The sequence below is a fragment of the Branchiostoma lanceolatum genome, chromosome 10 (genome assembly GCF_035083965.1).
Source record: "Branchiostoma lanceolatum isolate klBraLanc5 chromosome 10, klBraLanc5.hap2, whole genome shotgun sequence".
In the NCBI taxonomy this organism is placed as follows: Eukaryota; Metazoa; Chordata; class Leptocardii; order Amphioxiformes; family Branchiostomatidae; genus Branchiostoma; species Branchiostoma lanceolatum.
This window is the reverse complement of record NC_089731.1, coordinates 12642826-12660981: the sequence shown is the minus strand read 5'-3', so window position 1 is coordinate 12660981 and position 18156 is coordinate 12642826. Positions and strand designations below refer to the sequence as shown.

General features: G+C 40.5%; 2 protein-coding genes across 3 annotated transcripts; one reads left to right on the top strand and one right to left on the bottom strand.

Annotated features, from left to right (window-relative positions):
- Positions 1–1183: 1183 nt before the first annotated feature.
- Positions 1184–5590, bottom strand: LOC136442835 (2-phosphoxylose phosphatase 1-like). Its single transcript, XM_066439792.1, has 4 exons — positions 5205–5590; positions 3758–3958; positions 3322–3537; positions 1184–2726 (listed from the first exon to the last, which is right to left on the bottom strand). The coding sequence occupies exons 2-4, from the start codon at positions 3894–3896 to the stop codon at positions 1531–1533; spliced, it is 1551 nt and encodes a 516-aa protein (XP_066295889.1). The 5' UTR covers positions 3897–3958; positions 5205–5590; the 3' UTR covers positions 1184–1530.
- A 163-nt stretch (positions 5591–5753) lies between these two features.
- Positions 5754–16694, top strand: LOC136442836 (solute carrier family 25 member 36-like). Of its 2 annotated transcripts, none has more exons than XM_066439794.1 (7): positions 5754–5887; positions 7725–7952; positions 10606–10683; positions 12486–12586; positions 13626–13692; positions 14337–14602; positions 15071–16694. In XM_066439794.1, exons 1-7 carry the CDS (start codon positions 5844–5846, stop codon positions 15262–15264), a joined length of 978 nt encoding a protein of 325 aa, XP_066295891.1. In that variant the 5' UTR covers positions 5754–5843; the 3' UTR covers positions 15265–16694. The 2 variants fall into 2 exon arrangements, with proteins under 2 accessions (XP_066295891.1, XP_066295890.1); XM_066439793.1 differs by having other exon boundaries at positions 13626–13731.
- Positions 16695–18156: the final 1462 nt, after the last annotated feature.

Here is an 18156-nt window from a genome sequence, read left to right as displayed (position 1 = left end):
CACTTTATCATCCCTATCAAATTACAAGCGCCTTTATTTCCTAATGTGAAAGTAGATTGATGGGAAAAATCGACGTCTCGACGCGGTAAAATGGGTAACGTTATGTGTATTACATTTACATTTGTCATATGAAGAATGTCTTTTTCTTTGCGCGACTTCTATATTCAACATGTTCGTCTACTTATGTTATACATACATATGTTACTTGATTGATATCATGTAACGTGATATGTGAAGGGCCATATTGCATTCTATCATTTTCTCGTAGTTTTATTCCGGCAGGAGTATCTGAAAAATAAGTCACAGTCTAAACCTTATATATTCGTCTGACTAATTAATAAAACTGAACTTATGTACTTATATATCTATGCGCCCGCGCGGGGGTTACCACTGCCTAAAGAGTAAGGTTTACCTTATTGCATCGTCGTTGTACGTGTACAATATCATCTCTTTCCTACTTTAGCCATCAGACTGTGTAAGAAAAAATGGTGAAATGAACGAATTTCTCCTCTCCGATTGAATTCCCCGCCCGGCCCATAGATGTCGGTCATCAGACGTACAGAAATACGAATATTTTTTAATATTGATGTCCTTGGAAATACCAATAAAAACATAACTACCCCCAGAAACGACATGAAGATTTTTCCTAACTTCTAAGCATATCTATCGGGAGACATCTGAGAGTCGGTCGCTTTGATACTGTTGGGTTCCATTTCAAAAGAGCGCCATGCGCGCAAGTAGTTCTGGCTGTTCACTTTACCTTGCAATTGTTTACCGTGTTTACTATCCTGGCTACAAGAAACAAAAGTAATGAAAACAAACATACTAGTAATCTATAATTCTTGGGAAAAATACGGTAATTCTTCGCAAGTATTCGCAAGCATACGCGTTGGCTGTCGTACTTTACTCAACCGCTAGAGAGCGCCTTTGTATTGTTCCTTGGGTGGGAAATGGTGGGAATCACCTAAATCAATAACTGACCTTGATATACAGAAATTAACAGAACATTCAGTATCTTATGTTTATAAAGCACAAGATTTGTACAACAGACCACAAATACTTGGTAAGTTGGTACTATCAAGCCTTTACTTTATTTGGAGAAGCTTACAATAATCCTTTTGAAAATATCAGATTTTTTAGTCTATTTTTCTGTTACTTGGGCAATATTTCGGTACATAAATGTATCATTTCCCTAGTTAATCCCAAGAATGCCTTATTCATACAGTATGATATATCTCTTGCACTAATATTGCTGTACGTACAGATATTTGAACTTCTTCAAAGCCAAATTTACAACAATGACAATATGCCAGTGACCGCATATACATACAGATCAAGATTCATACTTTGAATATCCTTCTACAATATCAAGGATGGAACCCTTGTTTTGCAACATCTTGCTTTGCAATAATTGATATGTCTCATACATAAATTAATAATTTCCTCAAAATGAATAAAAGTCATGAACAAAGCCTACTTGGTCCTCTTAGATTACTAAAAGCTTTGTGGTAAAGCATAAAAGTGGTAGAATCATGGCATTTTCATACAAGCATCTTGATAGCTGTCTGCACCAAATTGCTGGAATACCCCTTTCTTGACAAAGGAAGCGAATGATTCTAGCGGGCACATTACATCCTCAGTGCTACCAGCACAGAACTTCAGCTGGTTTGTCACGTTTACCCCGTTGTACAACACACGTACATAGCGGGCGCTGCCCGCACTGGCACGCCACAGCTCAAACACGACTCTCGTGGCGTAGGGGCACCATTTTGTTTCAGGGATGCCCAGCGCGTAGAGAAGCGGAGAAACCGTAACATCGTGTCCTGAGTAAAGTACAAACTTGGGTACCCCATCCTCTCCTGCGGCAAATCTCTCCATCGATGATACAATATCTGACAACATAGGATTCATTTCTAAAGCAGCATAACTAGCAAAGACCCCTTCCTCTGCCCTCATCCGATTATTTTCTATGAAGTGTTTGATGAGGGTTTCGAACTGCTCCATCTTAAGACAAGTCTTTTTACCACAAGGAAGATCAATTTTGTGACACAGATGGGTGTTGAAGAGGTCAAGTACGTGTGTGAGCGAGCCGAGCTGCGACCGAGTCATCCCAAAGGTGTGTGCAATTTCTTTAAGCACGCGTGCTACCCCTTCTCTGGACTCTGTGCGATGAGCATACCTGGATGCTTCCTTACGAAAGTACATCACCTTGGAGGAACATTTGCAGTCTTTTCCGCCATGACAAAACACGAGGCTGTTGACTGCATGCAGGAACCAATTTGCAGCATCAAACTTTGGTAGGAACGTGTACAAGAAAGCCATGGCACTGTGGTATGTCCGACTCATCTGTGTGGTCATAAGAAGAACATCACTTCTATTCCAGGTGGGCAAAAGCAGCTTCCACTTCTTGATATACACGTTGTGGAGATGTTCACCATTGTATAGATGCTGTACGACCCCTTGCTGTGTTAGATGACCATACTTACACACCTTCGCTTGTGGGTAGGCAGAGTACATGTGCAATGGTTTGTCTAGCCGCTCAGGGTTCAAAGCTGAAACACTCTTAATGAATGCTGGGAGTTTGGAGTGGGAGGGCGACCTGTCAGGATCAAGTTTACAGTTCCACGGTTCCAGGCCGAGCCCCGGGATAGCGTACTGTGTCGTTCTGTCGCCATGGCGTATCAGGAGCTGAACCGACTCCAACTGGTAACCAGGCGGCGCCTCACCTGCAAGGAAAAGAGGAAAAGATCCAGTCTCATAAAGTCATCTGTTAACAACTTTACATGCAAGGGTCATGTAATTGATGAGGTATGGTACCCCCAGTTTTAAGATATGACCATTGACACACTTTGGCAGGAACTTCAGCTAATCATACTTACAGTTGGATTCCATGCAAACATACCATTGTACACACAAAGGGTCGATGTCCAGACAAGATACAAGATGTCAGCCCCCCTCCCTCATGTATGTCACTGCTCCTTATAAATACTATGAGTAACATTTCTTGCAGAATGTAAAATGACTCTAATTTATAGTTACAATTAGAATATGTACTCCGCAGTATCAAAAGGTAATGCAGTCATCCTCAATGGAGGTGATGATGCTATTTCAACTAGTAGTTGTGTGTCACCCCTACTCTTCTCGCTCTATGTGTGTTGGGTTCCTTTATGTCAAGAGGTTCAAAAAGACCATAGAGTTCTCAGGTTCTGAGTTATTTTCCGCCATGAAGGACAAATTGTACTGGAAGAACTTTATTGACTGTATCCCTCCGGAGTAATCCGGATGAACGATGATGATGATGATGATAGATACATGTAATACCTTCCTCTCCAGAAACAGAAGCATTGGGAACGTTGCAGTATTCTTCAAGGAACTGTTGCCCAAAAGATGGATGCCTGTTTGGTGTGTGAATGCTGTCCCGTTCCCTGGAGTCCCGGTTCTCAATCTTCAAGACTCTTTGGCTGGTGGCATATTTGGGGTGTCGTCCTCTTGTCTTCCCTTGGGGATCCTCATAGACCCAGGTGGAGATCAGGAAAACTGAAACATGAAAAAATATTACAATAATTCTTTAACATTGATACGGGAGAAGATAACATTTCATCAGTTAAAAACTACTGATGATGCTAAACTCACTCACTCTCACTCACTCTCTCCCATAGCTTAGTCAGCCGTCGGGGCAGCAAAGCGTTCAGTAAAGGTTGCCAAACACTTTGTCATTTATATAAAATAGTATATTGAATTGTTATCATAAATTTACCTGTGAGACAAGATATAAGACAGAATGTGGCAAGGAGGATCACAGCATGTTTCCTCCTCATGTTGAGGTTGATGTCAGTCAGTCTCCGAACAGTTTCAGGCAATGGGAGCCACTGGACTACATACTTCTGCTGCACCATGACATCTTGTTGCTCTTTAATGGATCATACCATTGGCATTTCGGAGGGATGTACATTTTTCCCTGTAAGTTGATAAATTTGACAATATCTGTAGACTGGAAAGATTGATCTGTGACTTATTATATCGATGCATAATTGACATGAGAAGGAATGATAAAATTTCAATTTTATAAACACTTAAGGAAATCTGGCCCCTCTAATAAAAACAAAATGGTAGATTCTAACACACATCCTGTATACCTGAGTGGTAAATTACTGACACAGCTGCCTCCAGCTACCTGCTCATGTGACTAACTAAGTAACTACATGTTTGTACTTGATATGATGGCTGTTTTCCACCTTGTTGACACAACATTGATTCCGGCATGAGCAATTTTGAAATCCTCCTGTGTGAGGGTGAGGGGGGGGTGGGGGGCAGGCAGGCAGGACTAGATCTTCTGATCTTTTCTGAATGTCAGGGGGTTGTGCGAACTTGACACAAAATGAAATACAATGTTATTTAAAGTAAATGAGGGGTTTCAAGTTCTCAAAACCCCTTACATGATTGTTTCATACTTGTCTTTTGTGTGTGAGTTAGGTATAAGCTTTAGGAGCTACATTTAAACAATTGTCTTTTATATAGAAGCTTATTTAGTGATCTTTAGTGTTCATAGCATGACACAGAAATATTTGGGAGATCATAGTTCATCCTTCTTCTAACAAGTGCCTAAAACCTCATTGATGTAATCTACTATCCTGAGTTGTTATGGACACAGGAGATCTGCCTATAACCTCCTTGAGGAGATTAGGCTATTTTTGTATCCAGGTCAGGTATTGAGTTCAATCATGACATATCAAGTGACATTCCAATGTGACCTGAGTGTTTCTGATATCATCGTTAATTTTACAGATCAAAACGGGTACTGAAAGGTTAAATGTAGTATTTTCCGGTTGTTTCAATATCTTTCAATTCAAAGAATTGTGTGTCAGATGAGATAGAAGCTAAGGATGGTGTCTGATTTTCCTTTTATCTGATGGAAGATGAGATCAGGTCACCTCTTGTATGTGTCTTTAAAGGCCTGGTGTCTTTATATGCCCAGTTGGCAATTTAGGTTACTGGTGTCCTTAAATAGCTCCTTGGTGAATGGTCAAAGGACACCTGACCCTTCAAGGCCCTCTGGCCCACCCCACATTCACACCCCCTGACCCCACCTCCTTTTGGATGCCCCTGGAGTCTCCAAATAAACGTGTTGTGACATGTGTGATGGGTCTCCATTAATTAATCTTTTTTACGGAGGGTATTTGGACTTGGACCCAACCTTGCCCTACCAGAGCTGCAGAGTCTTACTCGTTGTCAGTCTATAAGACGATCATCCACACCTTAGGCAATCTGGCCGAGCTCCAAGTACAACATCAACAACATCTCCCTCAGCTCAGCTGCGAGCCCACGAGTGCTACTGCTAGCACTATAGTGCACGTGACGTGTTTTGTAACCTGTTGACAGATACTATCATGACATCACGGAAGAATTAAGTCACAAAGCAAGGTCACAAAGGGTCCCCGTTTAATATTCTTATCAAATATCCTTGCTTATCATCAAAAAGTCGACAAACACTGGAAAATAAACATACAAAACGAACAGGGTAGGGCAAAAACGTGCAGATGATAAGGGGGGCATGTGAAGGGCGTCTCTGTTTACCATGCGTCTGTCATGTGGACATGCCTCCGGCCAGCCAATCAGAGCAAAGACTTCACGTGGTATGAACCACTGGAAATTTCCTACGGCTAAAAGAGATTGACCAATCAGCGGCTGGTATTTTGAATAATCTAAATTTCGACCAATCAGAGCGCGCCATTCACCCATTCTGCGTGCTCTCGTCTTTGTGGGATTTATTTTATAAGACGACTCGTGGACCAGAAGACCTGGACGTGAATTCTACTAGATTCTCGGCCCAGAAATGAGAAAAGATGACAACACAACGGAACCCTGCCATCCATCTGATTGCTGGAGGGTTAGTGGAAGCTCTTTGACCTAAAAATGAGAAATATAACGAAATATTTCCCGAGAAAGTAACGCATGAATCTCGCCAACTCGGGCCGTCCTGTTTCGAACGTTTACTGAATAGTATACAGTACTGGTGTCGTGTGTCATGGAAATTCCCGCCACTGTAATGTAGTATTTTTGGTCTCTTTTCTTCCCCTCTTTGTTCGGCCTTTAGTTTGTTTCGTACGAAAGAAGAAGTCGACCTGTTACTCTTGTTCTGAGGGAAGAAAAACTGTAAAATTATAGACAAAACGTCACACATGTTTTGGGTTGGCTCTCAGTATCCTCAACGTTTTAGCTGGTAAAATTTTCCAAACCAGGCGAATTTTAGAAAAAGAAACATTATAAAGAGACAACAGAAGCATAGTTTCATGTGGCGAAGCAGTTGTATTCTGCAAGAAAAACAAACCAGTGGAAATTTCCGGAGCTGGAGACGAAGGCCCTAGACGGGGGAGGGGCCGTTTGAAAAATAATTTGTTTATGAATTGTAACATAATCGTGCAATACTAGTAATTTATTTGATACTGATGACTGATACTAGATCTCTACAGATCATATCGTTTCTCTTCATATAAAAATGTATTTTGTTATTGGACTAAAGATTGCCCGCTTTTTTATCAAAAGAAATTCACACTGCACAAAAACAGGCTTTGTGGGTGGGGAGGGGGGCGGGTCATGGGATGGCAAGGGCCATCAGAAATGTTGAGAAATGGTGTAATCTTGGATAATGGCTAACTATTTCACACAACCCCACACTATGCTGATGCAAGTATTGATTGGTGTTGAGTAAAACACAAACAGCAGGCGATTACATATAACGTCAGGTCTGTACAGTTGAATAAATTTAGCACAACAATAGGGTCTTTGTTATGATACACTTTTTCAAAAAAGAACTTGCTTGTCAAATGTCTCAAGAGAGAAAGGAAGTCTAGACTGTTTATACTATGCAGTGAGAACTTTTGATTAATTGTGAACGGGATATATGCTAGACATGAATGGAAAGAATGAATCAGATACTGAAGAATCCAGTAAAATTCCATTTCCTGTCATACTTAAATTTGCTCGACATACCAGAACAGACGAACCCAACGAATGTATCGATCTTTATTCTAAAGATGTTCCAAGGACAATCTAATCTCATATTTGTATCTTCATCTCAGGTTTCTCCCTTTTTTGGAGTGAAAGGCCACACACACAAAATACAGCCATGACTGTGTACTAAGCAAATAAGGAGTGGCTCATTTTTCAGGGGGTTAGCAAACAAGCATGTTTTGGACTCACGTGGCAAGTGAGATGAATCTGTAATGGCAGTATGTTTTGTGAATCCACATTTACTTTGGAACACTGTTCTATAATATGCAGCAACCGGTCAGATTTTAGTCTGTACACTTGAAGAAGCTGTCATGCGAAACCGGTCGTGGTACTAGACTGAATAAAAGTTCTACACAGGAACTATGTAGCTTCAGATGTCTTACTGAGGGACGACTGCGGTGTGAAAGATGTCGGTTAGCTTGAGGAATGAATCCACTCTACTATATAATGCAGCAACTTGGTAGATATTGGAAATGATCATGTAATGGTCGGTCAATATTTGTAGTCCAGCAACAAAATACACTGTATCATGTTTACATGAAGAGATATGATATAAGATCTGTAAGCTTGTCAATGTGACTGTTATCAAAATCTATCCAGTTGCTTGGGTAACTGTTAACTTGCATAACTTATTACCTGGGTGTCTAATCTTCATCAATGTAACTGTTCTATAATGCTTTGTTTCAACTTTGTTTTCCTCTTGACTCTTACAGAGCTGGTGGAACTGCCGGTGCAATTCTGACTTGCCCTCTAGAAGTAGTCAAAACGCGGTTACAGTCCTCAGTATATACGTTCCCATCGTCGAATGTCCTCCTGGCCGGACTTCAGAACGGCCACGGTACGCCCGCAGGCATCGTTCAGCTCAGCACATGTGCCCAGACCAGCACAGAAGCGTTCGTCACAACAGCAAGGCCGTCTATTGGAATAGTACAGTGTATTAGGTAAGTCTTCTGTTTCTGCATTCATGTTACCTGTTACATAGCTGTAAAGAACAAGTTTGGGCTGGGTATCAAGAAAGACTGCAAGGTAAACATTGAAAAATGCAACGATAAGGACTGAAAAAATAAGATGTTGCAATATTACAATCATTCATTCGTTCATGTGTACAGTATCCAGGACCAACACTAAAATCCTAAAGTAAGCACCATCAATCAATTAATTAGAAAAAAATAGTATAATGTTACCTTTGACACCTCGACGTTCAGTACTTATCAGATGGTTCAATACTTATCAGATGCCGATGATGCACAAAGCAAGTGGAAAAGTTCTGACCTTGAATCCTTGATGTAGGTCAGTGAGTGCCATGTGATGTGTTTGTCACATGGAGTAGTCAGTTTGACCCTATGAAGACCTTGATGTAGGTCAGGGAGTGCCATTTGATGTGTTTGTCACATGGAGTGGTCAGTCTGACCCTATGAAGACCTTGAATCCTTGATGTAGGTCAGGGATTGCCACGTGATGTGTTTGTCACATGGAGTAGTCAGTTTGACCCTATGAAGACCTTGATGTAGGTCGGGGATTGCCATGTCAGGTGTTGGTCACATGGAGTGGTCAGTTTAGCCCCATATGACCTTAATATGGGGCAGGGATTGCCATGTCACATGTTGGTCACATGGAGTGGTCAGTTTGAGCTGTCCTGAGTTTGACCTAAGCAAACACTCCTCAGGTCGCTGATTGGATAGGCCTGCTGGACACTGTTTATTGTATCTGGGAGAGTTCACAATGTCCACAGATTGGCATGGGCATTTCTCATTGTTGTATAACATAGGAAATACTGTGGTTGTATAACATGTTTAAGCCCTAAAGGAACTTCTGTAATTGTCTGTACTGTTTTTGTCCAATGGGAACTAGCCTGTGTGGCAGTTGTGTAACTTCACATGGAAAACCAGTTGTCTTTAGACTGTTGCAGTTGTGACAAATTTAATCATTCAGTGCCTTCAAAAGTTTTGTTCAGTCTTGAAAATCAGTTAGGTTTTGTGGTAGATCAATCAATTCCTTTTGGATCTGACATGGTTAGAACGACCTAGCTGTAAAGGGATGGAATGTAGTCAGGAGTAGCAGTAAGCACCAACCCTGATATGGGAGTAGCGCGCAGTCTTGTCCCACAGCTGGTACCAGTTGCTAAGGTCTTGTGATGTTTCGTCAGATGGTCACAAGTCTGTGTTCATGTCACTTATTATTCTGTGATGATTCTCAATATTTTTTCACTTCCACTAGAAATGCAGCTTCTCAGCTTCAAAATATGTTGGTACACTAATTAGTTGAGGCCCTTCAGGAAAAAAAGACATTCTCAAAAGGTCATATCATTCTATGTTGATGAACATTTTCCAAGGTTAGTTAAGTAGCTTTTCCTGGGATGTTCTTGAGTTAACTTCATATCAGAAATAGGGGATCCAAAAATGCTGAAATAAGCACGCAAATATAACTTGTATTCTTGAATATCTACATTTGTATAAGAGGCGCGATTATCTTGCAAACACCTGTATTTTCCACAAATAATTTGGACATGCTGTCTGACTTTGTGCCCACCACAGCAAGAATTTCACTTGCTTAAGTTGCTAAGGCTAAGGCAATACCAGTACCAGGTCGAGACCTCCAAACTTTTCCATCAGTTCCCTGGACAAAAGCCAATATCGGTATCAGGGGATGTCCAAACTTTTCCATCACCCTGCTGGGGCGTGCTGACGTTGGTGCACCTAAAATAGCCCATGGAAGAGGAGCCGACTGGCCATATGCCCATCCTAAAATATCCTAGCCAAAGTCATTCAGGATACTGGCCTGGGGTGTTCTGGTGTTTTAGGACATTTTTTTTAACAATTGTGAATACACACCCCTACCTCAAATTTGGAGAATCTTTTGGTGAACATTTTGGATGAGAACAAGTCTTTCTAATACTTATACTGCCCGGCCGCCGAGTATGCTCATTAAGAAAATAAAGTTTTATTTTTCATGTGATTGTAAGCAAACTGATGATGCTAGCAGTAGTTGCCCTTTGTAGACTACGATGTTAACATTCTTTATAAAAGTGCTAACTAAAAGTTGTATAGCTATGTGTATGGGGGCACATTAATCATGCCAACGCTCTTCCTCAGTAATGTAAATTGTTTTGGTGAACTGTGGAATTTTCAAAGCAGGCGCCACTTACGTAAAGACATTGTTGAAAGTCCAAGCCAGTAAGCTGGCTGACCAATAGCAACGGTCCCTTCGATCACGCACCGCCCATGTGAAGGCCACGACCATAATATTTGGCTTCAAACCAACATGTGACCTCACCAGAGGTGACAGTCAAATAAGCTGGCTATTTATTAACTGCTGAGGATTGAAGTTAACCCTGAAATTGATATCTTTTCTGCAGTCACTCAGCATTTAGATATCAGTCAAATATACTATATCTTACAAGCAGTGAGAAGTATATATTTTTACTCAAGAAAACATAAATCTGCAATGGGTATTTGTTTGCAACTGTTGAACTGAATTAAGTTCAAACCTTCTATAAATAAAAGTATTTTTTTAATGAATTTACAGTAGAAAGACTACTCTTGAGTGGAAATAAACTGCCTGATTTTTAATGAGAATGTCTTTGTTTTTTTGCAGACATATTGTGGAGAATGAAGGTGTGTTGGCGTTGTTCAAGGGTCTGGGGCCGAACTTGGTGGGAGTTGCACCATCCAGGTAAGTCGCATTCTGATTTGAGACAAGGCTCCTCTCGACTCTGTCCCTATTCTATGTATGATGCCCAGTATCCAGGACCAACACTTTTTATTTTCTACTCTGTTCACAAATAAACACAACTTTGGTTTTGTTGATATCTAACCTTCACCACTGAGTTTCATTATCAGTTTGACACACCGTGTGGTTCTATTCTCTACCCCTCCCCTCTGCATGATTTCTATAACGGGATCTACGTACAACTGTATTGCTATAGGTCGGGATATAGTGTGGCTTTTATTTCACGTTTGGCAAGTTTTTAACCGTTCACTGTGAATCCAATGTAAAAATCACCTTTGATGTGTGCCATGTACCACAGCCCTTAGCTCATTCTATATTTTACAGTCCTCCTACTTTGATCTAAACTTCAACATCTTTTTGTGCAAAGCATGTTGTTGTGAAAATAAACATAGAGACAACCATGAACAGCAGATCTTTCTGATGCATAAAAAAACCCTCAAATAGCTGGACCTATGGAGCTTTGGGCAATGTGTACACCATTCCAATTACATTTTATATGGAAGCAGTAATATAGATGGGGAGTGCTAACCTTGTTTTTAACAGTAAAGATCACGCACTGCTTAATGTCTTGGTTATTTTAAGGGAAGGTTGTGATTGTGCATGGCTGCTTTGGAAGTGGTGTTTTTTTTCCTCAGCTGGTGGCATTGGAATATGGAGGATACAAGGAATATCATAGGGAATATGGCAATTCCCTCCGTCCCTCGCATTAGTTAAGCGTGAGTGGGCTGTTTTACATACGGTAGCACAGATAAAATGCAAAACAGATATTATGAATATGTTGTCTTCTTTGTGACAATGTTTTGGCACCCTGTTTCTCCCATTAGATACATATACCAGCACTGATATACTGGGCAATGAACAGACTTTATCGTTGGCTGGGACAGTTGTAACAAAAAATTGTCGGCTTTATTAGATTATGTGTATCTAACAGGGGAAACATGGTGACTGTATTAATGTGTTTTTGGTGAAACAACTCCATGAGATATGTTTGGGATATCTTTTGATCCTGTGTTGTTGAACATTGGATCAAGAGGTGATGATATGCCAAATTTCTGTTTTGGAACTTGTGTTAAAAAATTGAGGGGTATTTTTTTTACAAACGTGCTGCTGCTGTGAGGTTATAGGAGAGGGGGCTTGACATTATTACATCCTGGCTGTTGGCTGTTTTTATCAGTATCCTACCTCTAATTCTAATCCCTATGGCTTAACACTGGAATGGTTAATACGTACGCTGTGGGGATTAGCTTTGCTTTTCTCTGGCTAAACCTGGCTCATAGGCAAAATAGGTCCATGGATAATTTTTTGGCATCACAAATAAGCTATCTTTTCCATGCATATGTATTGTAAAGATAGATAGAATGTACATGTATGATGATGTTATAGAATGGAGTTTTCTTCTCACATGGATTCGGTGGATGATTCTCATTTCTAGTTGGTTGAAAAGCTTGTGCAGCGTGTAAATTCAGTGTGGCTTATTTCATTCGTCTATTTTCATCGTTACTTTGTAAAATGTAATAAGCCATGAGACGTTTATATCTGATACCCATTTGACTTCAGAATTTGTTGAACTCTGGCATTTTTTACTAGTCTAGAGAGAATATTCTTCAACTAAGATATAGACTATAAAAACAGAATAAAAGGAAATATATTTTAGCGAATAGTTATACAATGATTTGTGATTTCCACTATGTAGTCTCTTTGCACATTGTGTAACTGGTTGTTTTGGCTTTGTCCACTCTCTACAGAGCCATTTATTTTGGCACCTACGCTCAGGCCAAGAAGTTCTTCAACAGACACTTGAAATACGAGTCCAGTGCCGTCCACATGTGCTCTGCAATGACTGCAGGTAACTGTCCATTTTCAGCTCAATGCCTGATTTAACGTGATCATTTAGTGGAAAGTCCCCTTTAGGTGTAGATCTATCTGCTCAGGTGTAGACATATTTTACTGTGTTCGCCTCGGGCATTAAGGTAGACAACACGATAGGGGTAAAAATGTTAACTATGTGGAGCCTATAATTGTCTTCCTGGTGAGTGTATTCAAAGAGTTGGAAATTCTTCCATCATAAGCGGACCTTCTCATGCTATTATGATTGTGACAATTGTGAGCTGAATCTATACAAGATTTGAATCTGATGTAATGTTTTAGATATGCTCAACCGAAATAAAGTATTGCCCATTTGTAAGACTTTGCCCGCAAGGGTTTAAGGTGCAGCAACTAGAATAAATATTGCCCTGACCTTAAGTCTACCCCGAGACTCCCAGACAAAAATGCCTAATTGCATGTGACAAGCACCTTCCATGTGCGTGTCATGATTGAAGTTTGGACCCCTCTACTGGACATGAAATATAAGGCCTGTGAAAAGCCACCTTTGTGCCAGACATATTGATTTGTTTGTTCCCTTGGCAAATGTCCAAGGTCTGACATCATACCTTATGTAAATGTCAGGAACAAAAAGGGGCGTGTGCGGGGCTTTCTGAACAAAGGTGTTTTTTATCCTTGCATTTGGCATTGAGACAAGTCTTCAGTAGGCTTACCCCAGTTGTTGACAATAACATCTTTGTGTTTTGGTTGAAAGGTTAAAAGCTTGAATGGGAGATCTTGCAAAAGATACTTAGGCTGTTTGCACCCTTTTTCTTTGGCAAAAACAAGTGATCGGCTTTCCCTAGCAGTGACTACTGTATATTGATAATTATTTTATTACAAAATGCAAGAAAGTATGATTGGTTTACAAAACCTTGGCTTGTATTTTTGGTCAAGTGTAGATGTAGGTATTGGATGATTGTAGGAGACACTGTTTATGCATGCAAATGACCAGATGAACATCACTGTTTTGTTTATTGTTAGACTGTAGTTCTGAATTTGTTACTTTTTCCCCCTCCCAGGTTTCACAGCTTGCACACTCACCAACCCCATCTGGTATGTGAAGACCAGACTGCAGCTGGACCAGAAGTACGTCAACTCGACCTTGAACCATTCTAGGCAGGCACAGTACGGCATCTACCATTTCACCATTCTGTGTTCCTCAAATTTACCCAAATTCTGCAATAATTCTGCAATAATTGAGCTAAATATGGATTTGTGGCTCTTAAGAGATGATTTGCTGTTGCTATGCTTTTTGGCCTGCAATGCCTGATTGAATCAACTGACAGTAGGGCCCGAAATGAGTTGGTGTGCCTGCTGTGCCTGCTTCTGATATTAGAACCAATGGTTTCAATTGATATCATGTACTAGTGATATGTAGATTTACATAAAGTATTCCATCGCTTGTTTGCCTTGGGATGAAACAATCATATATGCCTCTAAACAATCATAAATCAATTGTTTGAAGCAATTCGATGATGTAATGTTGAATATTGCATTGTGTAATGAAAGATATGATGATTCTAATTTGCTATTTAACAATCAAAAATGGAAGAGAAACATTGGCTTCAAAATGGTATTGTCATTGTGTGTATGCAGAACTTATCGTAATAACATAGTGAACTTAACTTGGCTATACTTCCTGCAATGTCACCAGAAAACATAGAAGATTTAGAATATTTTGTTGAATATGAATCGATATTGTGCTAAACTTGGTTTCTATTGATTGACAGGAAAACTGGAGACAACCTGACGGTTAGGGACTGCGTGCGGAAAACCTACGGCAGGGAAGGGCTGCGTGGATTTTACCGTGGAGTTACTGCGTCGTACGCGGGGATCTCTGAGACTGTGATTCATTTTGTGATCTATGAGCACATAAAGCAGATGATAGCGCGGAACAGATGTTGTGATTGTGAAAAGACTTGGCACGACTTTGTGGAGTTCATGGGAGTAGCAGCTGTATCGAAGTCACTGGCCACCTGCATAGCTTATCCTCATGGTGAGTTCTTTGTCATTAACCCTTAGAGTTAAAATCCTCCCACACCATAAGGTGTATAGGGTGGAGCCCATCTCCGTTACGTAGCCCTGGGCCACACTGGGGTGCAATCTCTGCAGCAGGGGGCTAGTCCACTGGCAGTGGAGTGTGTTTAACTTCCATACTGTTTCAGAAGTATGTCATTAACTTAGGAACAAAAAAATAGCATTTCGCCACTGTCTTTCTAAGCCAGGTAGGAACGTTTGATTTGTGCAACCTTTAACATTTGAGTGTTGAAAGTGCAGAGAAAATATGGTTTTGAAGATATTTGACAGCTGATATATTAGAAATCGAACAGTGGACAGATTATCACTTAGCGTATATGGCTCGCTTACATGAAAGGAGGTCCTTTTTTATAGTACCTTTTCCATGTAGATATGAATAATGTACAGGTTACTAATTGAAGATGTCGTCCCTTTCTTGTTGCTACAGAGGTGGTAAGAACGAGGTTACGACAGGAAGGGAAGAAGTACCGTGGGTTCTTCCAGACGGTTACGACTGTTGCACGGGAGGAAGGCTACCGCGCCCTGTACAGCGGACTGAAAACACAGCTGGTCCGACAGATCCCGAACACTGCGACCATGATGGCGGTGTACGAGGTCGTGGTATACCTCCTGGAGGGGTAGCCGCGACCCGGCAATACACAAACAGACATTGTTAGGACATTGCTGCTGAGGGTGTAGCTCTCTACACAGAAGAGCTAGCTATGCAATGCTGCAACTAAAGACGCATGCATGGAACACTACAGAAACCCTTTTATACTCTCAACATTTACCTTACCGGAAGGAAATGATTAGCGAACGCCCTGGAATTTAAAATTGACAAGGGGAGCAATAGTTAGCGATAGTGTTAGCTCCACAGATCTCTGCAATCACACAAGCACTGCATGTACCGATGTCGAAAGCGTTGTTTCTACGTGAAGAGAGAACCTAGTGCCGTATTCGTCAACTGTAGTGCCTGTAAACTTAATGGGTGGCAAGCGTTGCCTATAGAAGATGTTAGCTGTGCAATTTGTACTTGTTCTGAGTCATTCCCAACTCAGAAGTCTGCAGGGTTTAGCTTAATGCTAGGTAGAGGGACCATTTGGGATGTGTACAGAGCTGTGTGGTAACTCAGAAAGATTGCGTATGGTACATTTGTAAGTGACTGCAGTTGGCATAAGAGATTCTCCAGTTTTGTATGTACGAGAGAGAGACCGTACTTTTAAGTACTGTTTTGAGTTGATCGTGAATGGTACCATAGCGGAGAAAGTGAGAATGCGGACCAGGGTATGGCAACCTTACCTCTGTATGAGGATAGCTTAGTATTGTAGTCACACAGTGGTGCCGCGATATGTCTCTATATATCTATGTTGTATATCTATGGAACACTGCAAACAAACATAGCCATTAGTCGAAGTGTGATAGACATTGTAAAAGTGCCAAAGACTGACATGCAGTACATGAATGTCAGGGTCTTATTCTGAAGTTTTTTGTTATTATATTACCAAGAGCCTGACTCAAAGGAGACTGGTCATATTATTAACCCTAAGACTACAGGGGAGAGTTTTAAAAAATCGCCAAATCATTTTTTTTTTCTTTGAACGGTACTTAACCAAACTAGTGGAAACATTTGAAAATGTTTAACACGAAGATTGAACTTATTAAACGAAAGTAGCAGATTTATGATTGAAAAGTTCCCTAAGTTTTATCACGCAACCCTTAGAGGTCTTGGCAAAAACGTTGCTTAACGAAAAAAAGTTGCTTTTTTTTTGTAGCTCTTGTACATATAGAGAGTTTGTTGAATCATGAGAAATTGTAATGATTGTATGATATTGTGAATACAAAATTATGTTGATTTTGTTCTTGACGTCTCAGTGACTAACAGAAAACACCTTTATACTGTCGTGGATAAATGACCTTTTCCAGACAACTTGAGAGATGAATTAAGAAGACCGGTGCATTTCTGAAATAAAGGGTCTTAAAGTTTCTCTAGGAGACGGTTTCATAGAAGAAATCATTCTGTACAGAGTTATGTTACACCTTGTTCATATTGTACATTAAAGTATATGTGCCAAGTTGGTTGTCTTGTGGTTGTCCATGTTTCGTGAGCCATTTTTTTCCCTTGACATGCACAAAAGTAGCGGACAGGCAACCCAGAAATGACTTCTCATATTTGAAGCGCAGTATATGAAGGTTTACCTGTAATGTAGTCTTATTAGGCCACAGCAAATATTTATGTGGTTCACACCCTTGCGAGCGCTGATTTTGATTTATAAAAAATGGTAGCCTAAATTTTAATTGTAGAAGTGACACTAGCTCGGTAGTTAAATGACATGTGGTATAGTAGCCTTGAGTGTAGTTGGTAAGTGATACAAGGCTTACCTTGTGTCACTTCCTGCACTTTATAGCGATAAAAGGTTTGGCTGTGATGCCATGTTTTGTCATTTCAATCCTTGTTACAAGGTTAAGGGTCTGCATTGAAAATTTGCCCATCTTTTTTCGAGTCGAAATTTGCAAGGGACTGTAACTAGTGTAAGCCTTAAAATTCGATGGCTATGGCCTAAGGATGATTATTGGATAAACTAAAGTGGTTCTATTGTTGAATAGAACCTATTTGCTATTTGGAGTTGAGAGTTTCAAAGCTGAAATGAACCTCTGATGTCTATTTGGGAGGATCAGCAGATCCAGAGGAAACTGGGTATATGCCTCCGGCTTATACCGGAATCAGGATATGAGGCATGAAAGAGTTGACAGTTTGCTATGCACATTTGAAGAAAAAAAATGTGTCAGGTATCTTGCTAGGAAGTGTCACTCATTCAGACAGGTTAACATATTCAATAAAATTTCTATACAAAAATCAACCAAAGGTGCAAATCAGTGTACTGCCTCCCTTACGTTCAAGTACTTCAATACACATATACAACCAAGTAACCAAGCGCTTGGTGATGCAGTGATACGATTCTAATTCTAGAAACCCCAATCAGTGAAGCAATAGAGCAATGGGCCACATCTGAAAATAAGAGTACATGTATTCAGAAAAGGTAAAGCGGTCGGATCTCAGACTGAGAACGAAGCATGGCGCTTTTTCGTTAGCTAGTAGTGCAATGCGGCTTCGCTACGGCTCGCGTGTTTTTGACCAAGCGCACTGAGTCACCCCTTCTCTTCTCGATAAGTGTGTTGGGTTCTTTTACGTGCAGAAGTCTGACGCCCTAAAGCCGCCGGCTTTACGTCCCCATCCGATAGGACGATTAAAGCTGCGTAAGAGAAGCATGTTGTACTCTAAGTCTAACAAATTGATAACAAGGGAAAGCCAGACGGCAGGAAGAATGCTGGCAAATTAAATGAAGCAATTATATCAGTTTAATCAATATGTGTCACACAGACTTGTTTTAACCCCTGTCAGCCTGGAATTGTATTGACAGCGCTTTTAAGGTTCGGTATCTTTTCATCTGTAACGTTAACGTTACACTGTACATGCACTTTGAGTCAACGTGAAGTTGTTAAATGTTGGGCACACAGTACAGTGTCTTGGGTAAA

Bases quoted from the DNA above. Each gene is read 5' to 3' on its own strand.
- LOC136442835 (XM_066439792.1), bottom strand. From the start codon at position 3,896: ATGGTGCAGCAGAAGTATGTAGTCCAGTGGCTCCCATTGCCTGAAACT. The intron at 3,538-3,757 runs GTAAATTTATGA...TTCATGTTTCAG, and splicing joins TCTTATATCTTGTCTCACAG to TTTTCCTGATCTCCACCTGG. The intron at 2,727-3,321 runs GTATTACATGTA...TTTTCCTTGCAG, and splicing joins TTCTGTTTCTGGAGAGGAAG to GTGAGGCGCCGCCTGGTTAC.
- LOC136442836 (XM_066439793.1), top strand. From the start codon at position 5,844: ATGACAACACAACGGAACCCTGCCATCCATCTGATTGCTGGAGG. The intron at 5,888-7,724 runs GTTAGTGGAAGC...TGACTCTTACAG, and splicing joins ATCCATCTGATTGCTGGAGG to AGCTGGTGGAACTGCCGGTG. The intron at 13,732-14,336 runs GTACGGCATCTA...ATTGATTGACAG, and splicing joins AACCATTCTAGGCAGGCACA to GAAAACTGGAGACAACCTGA.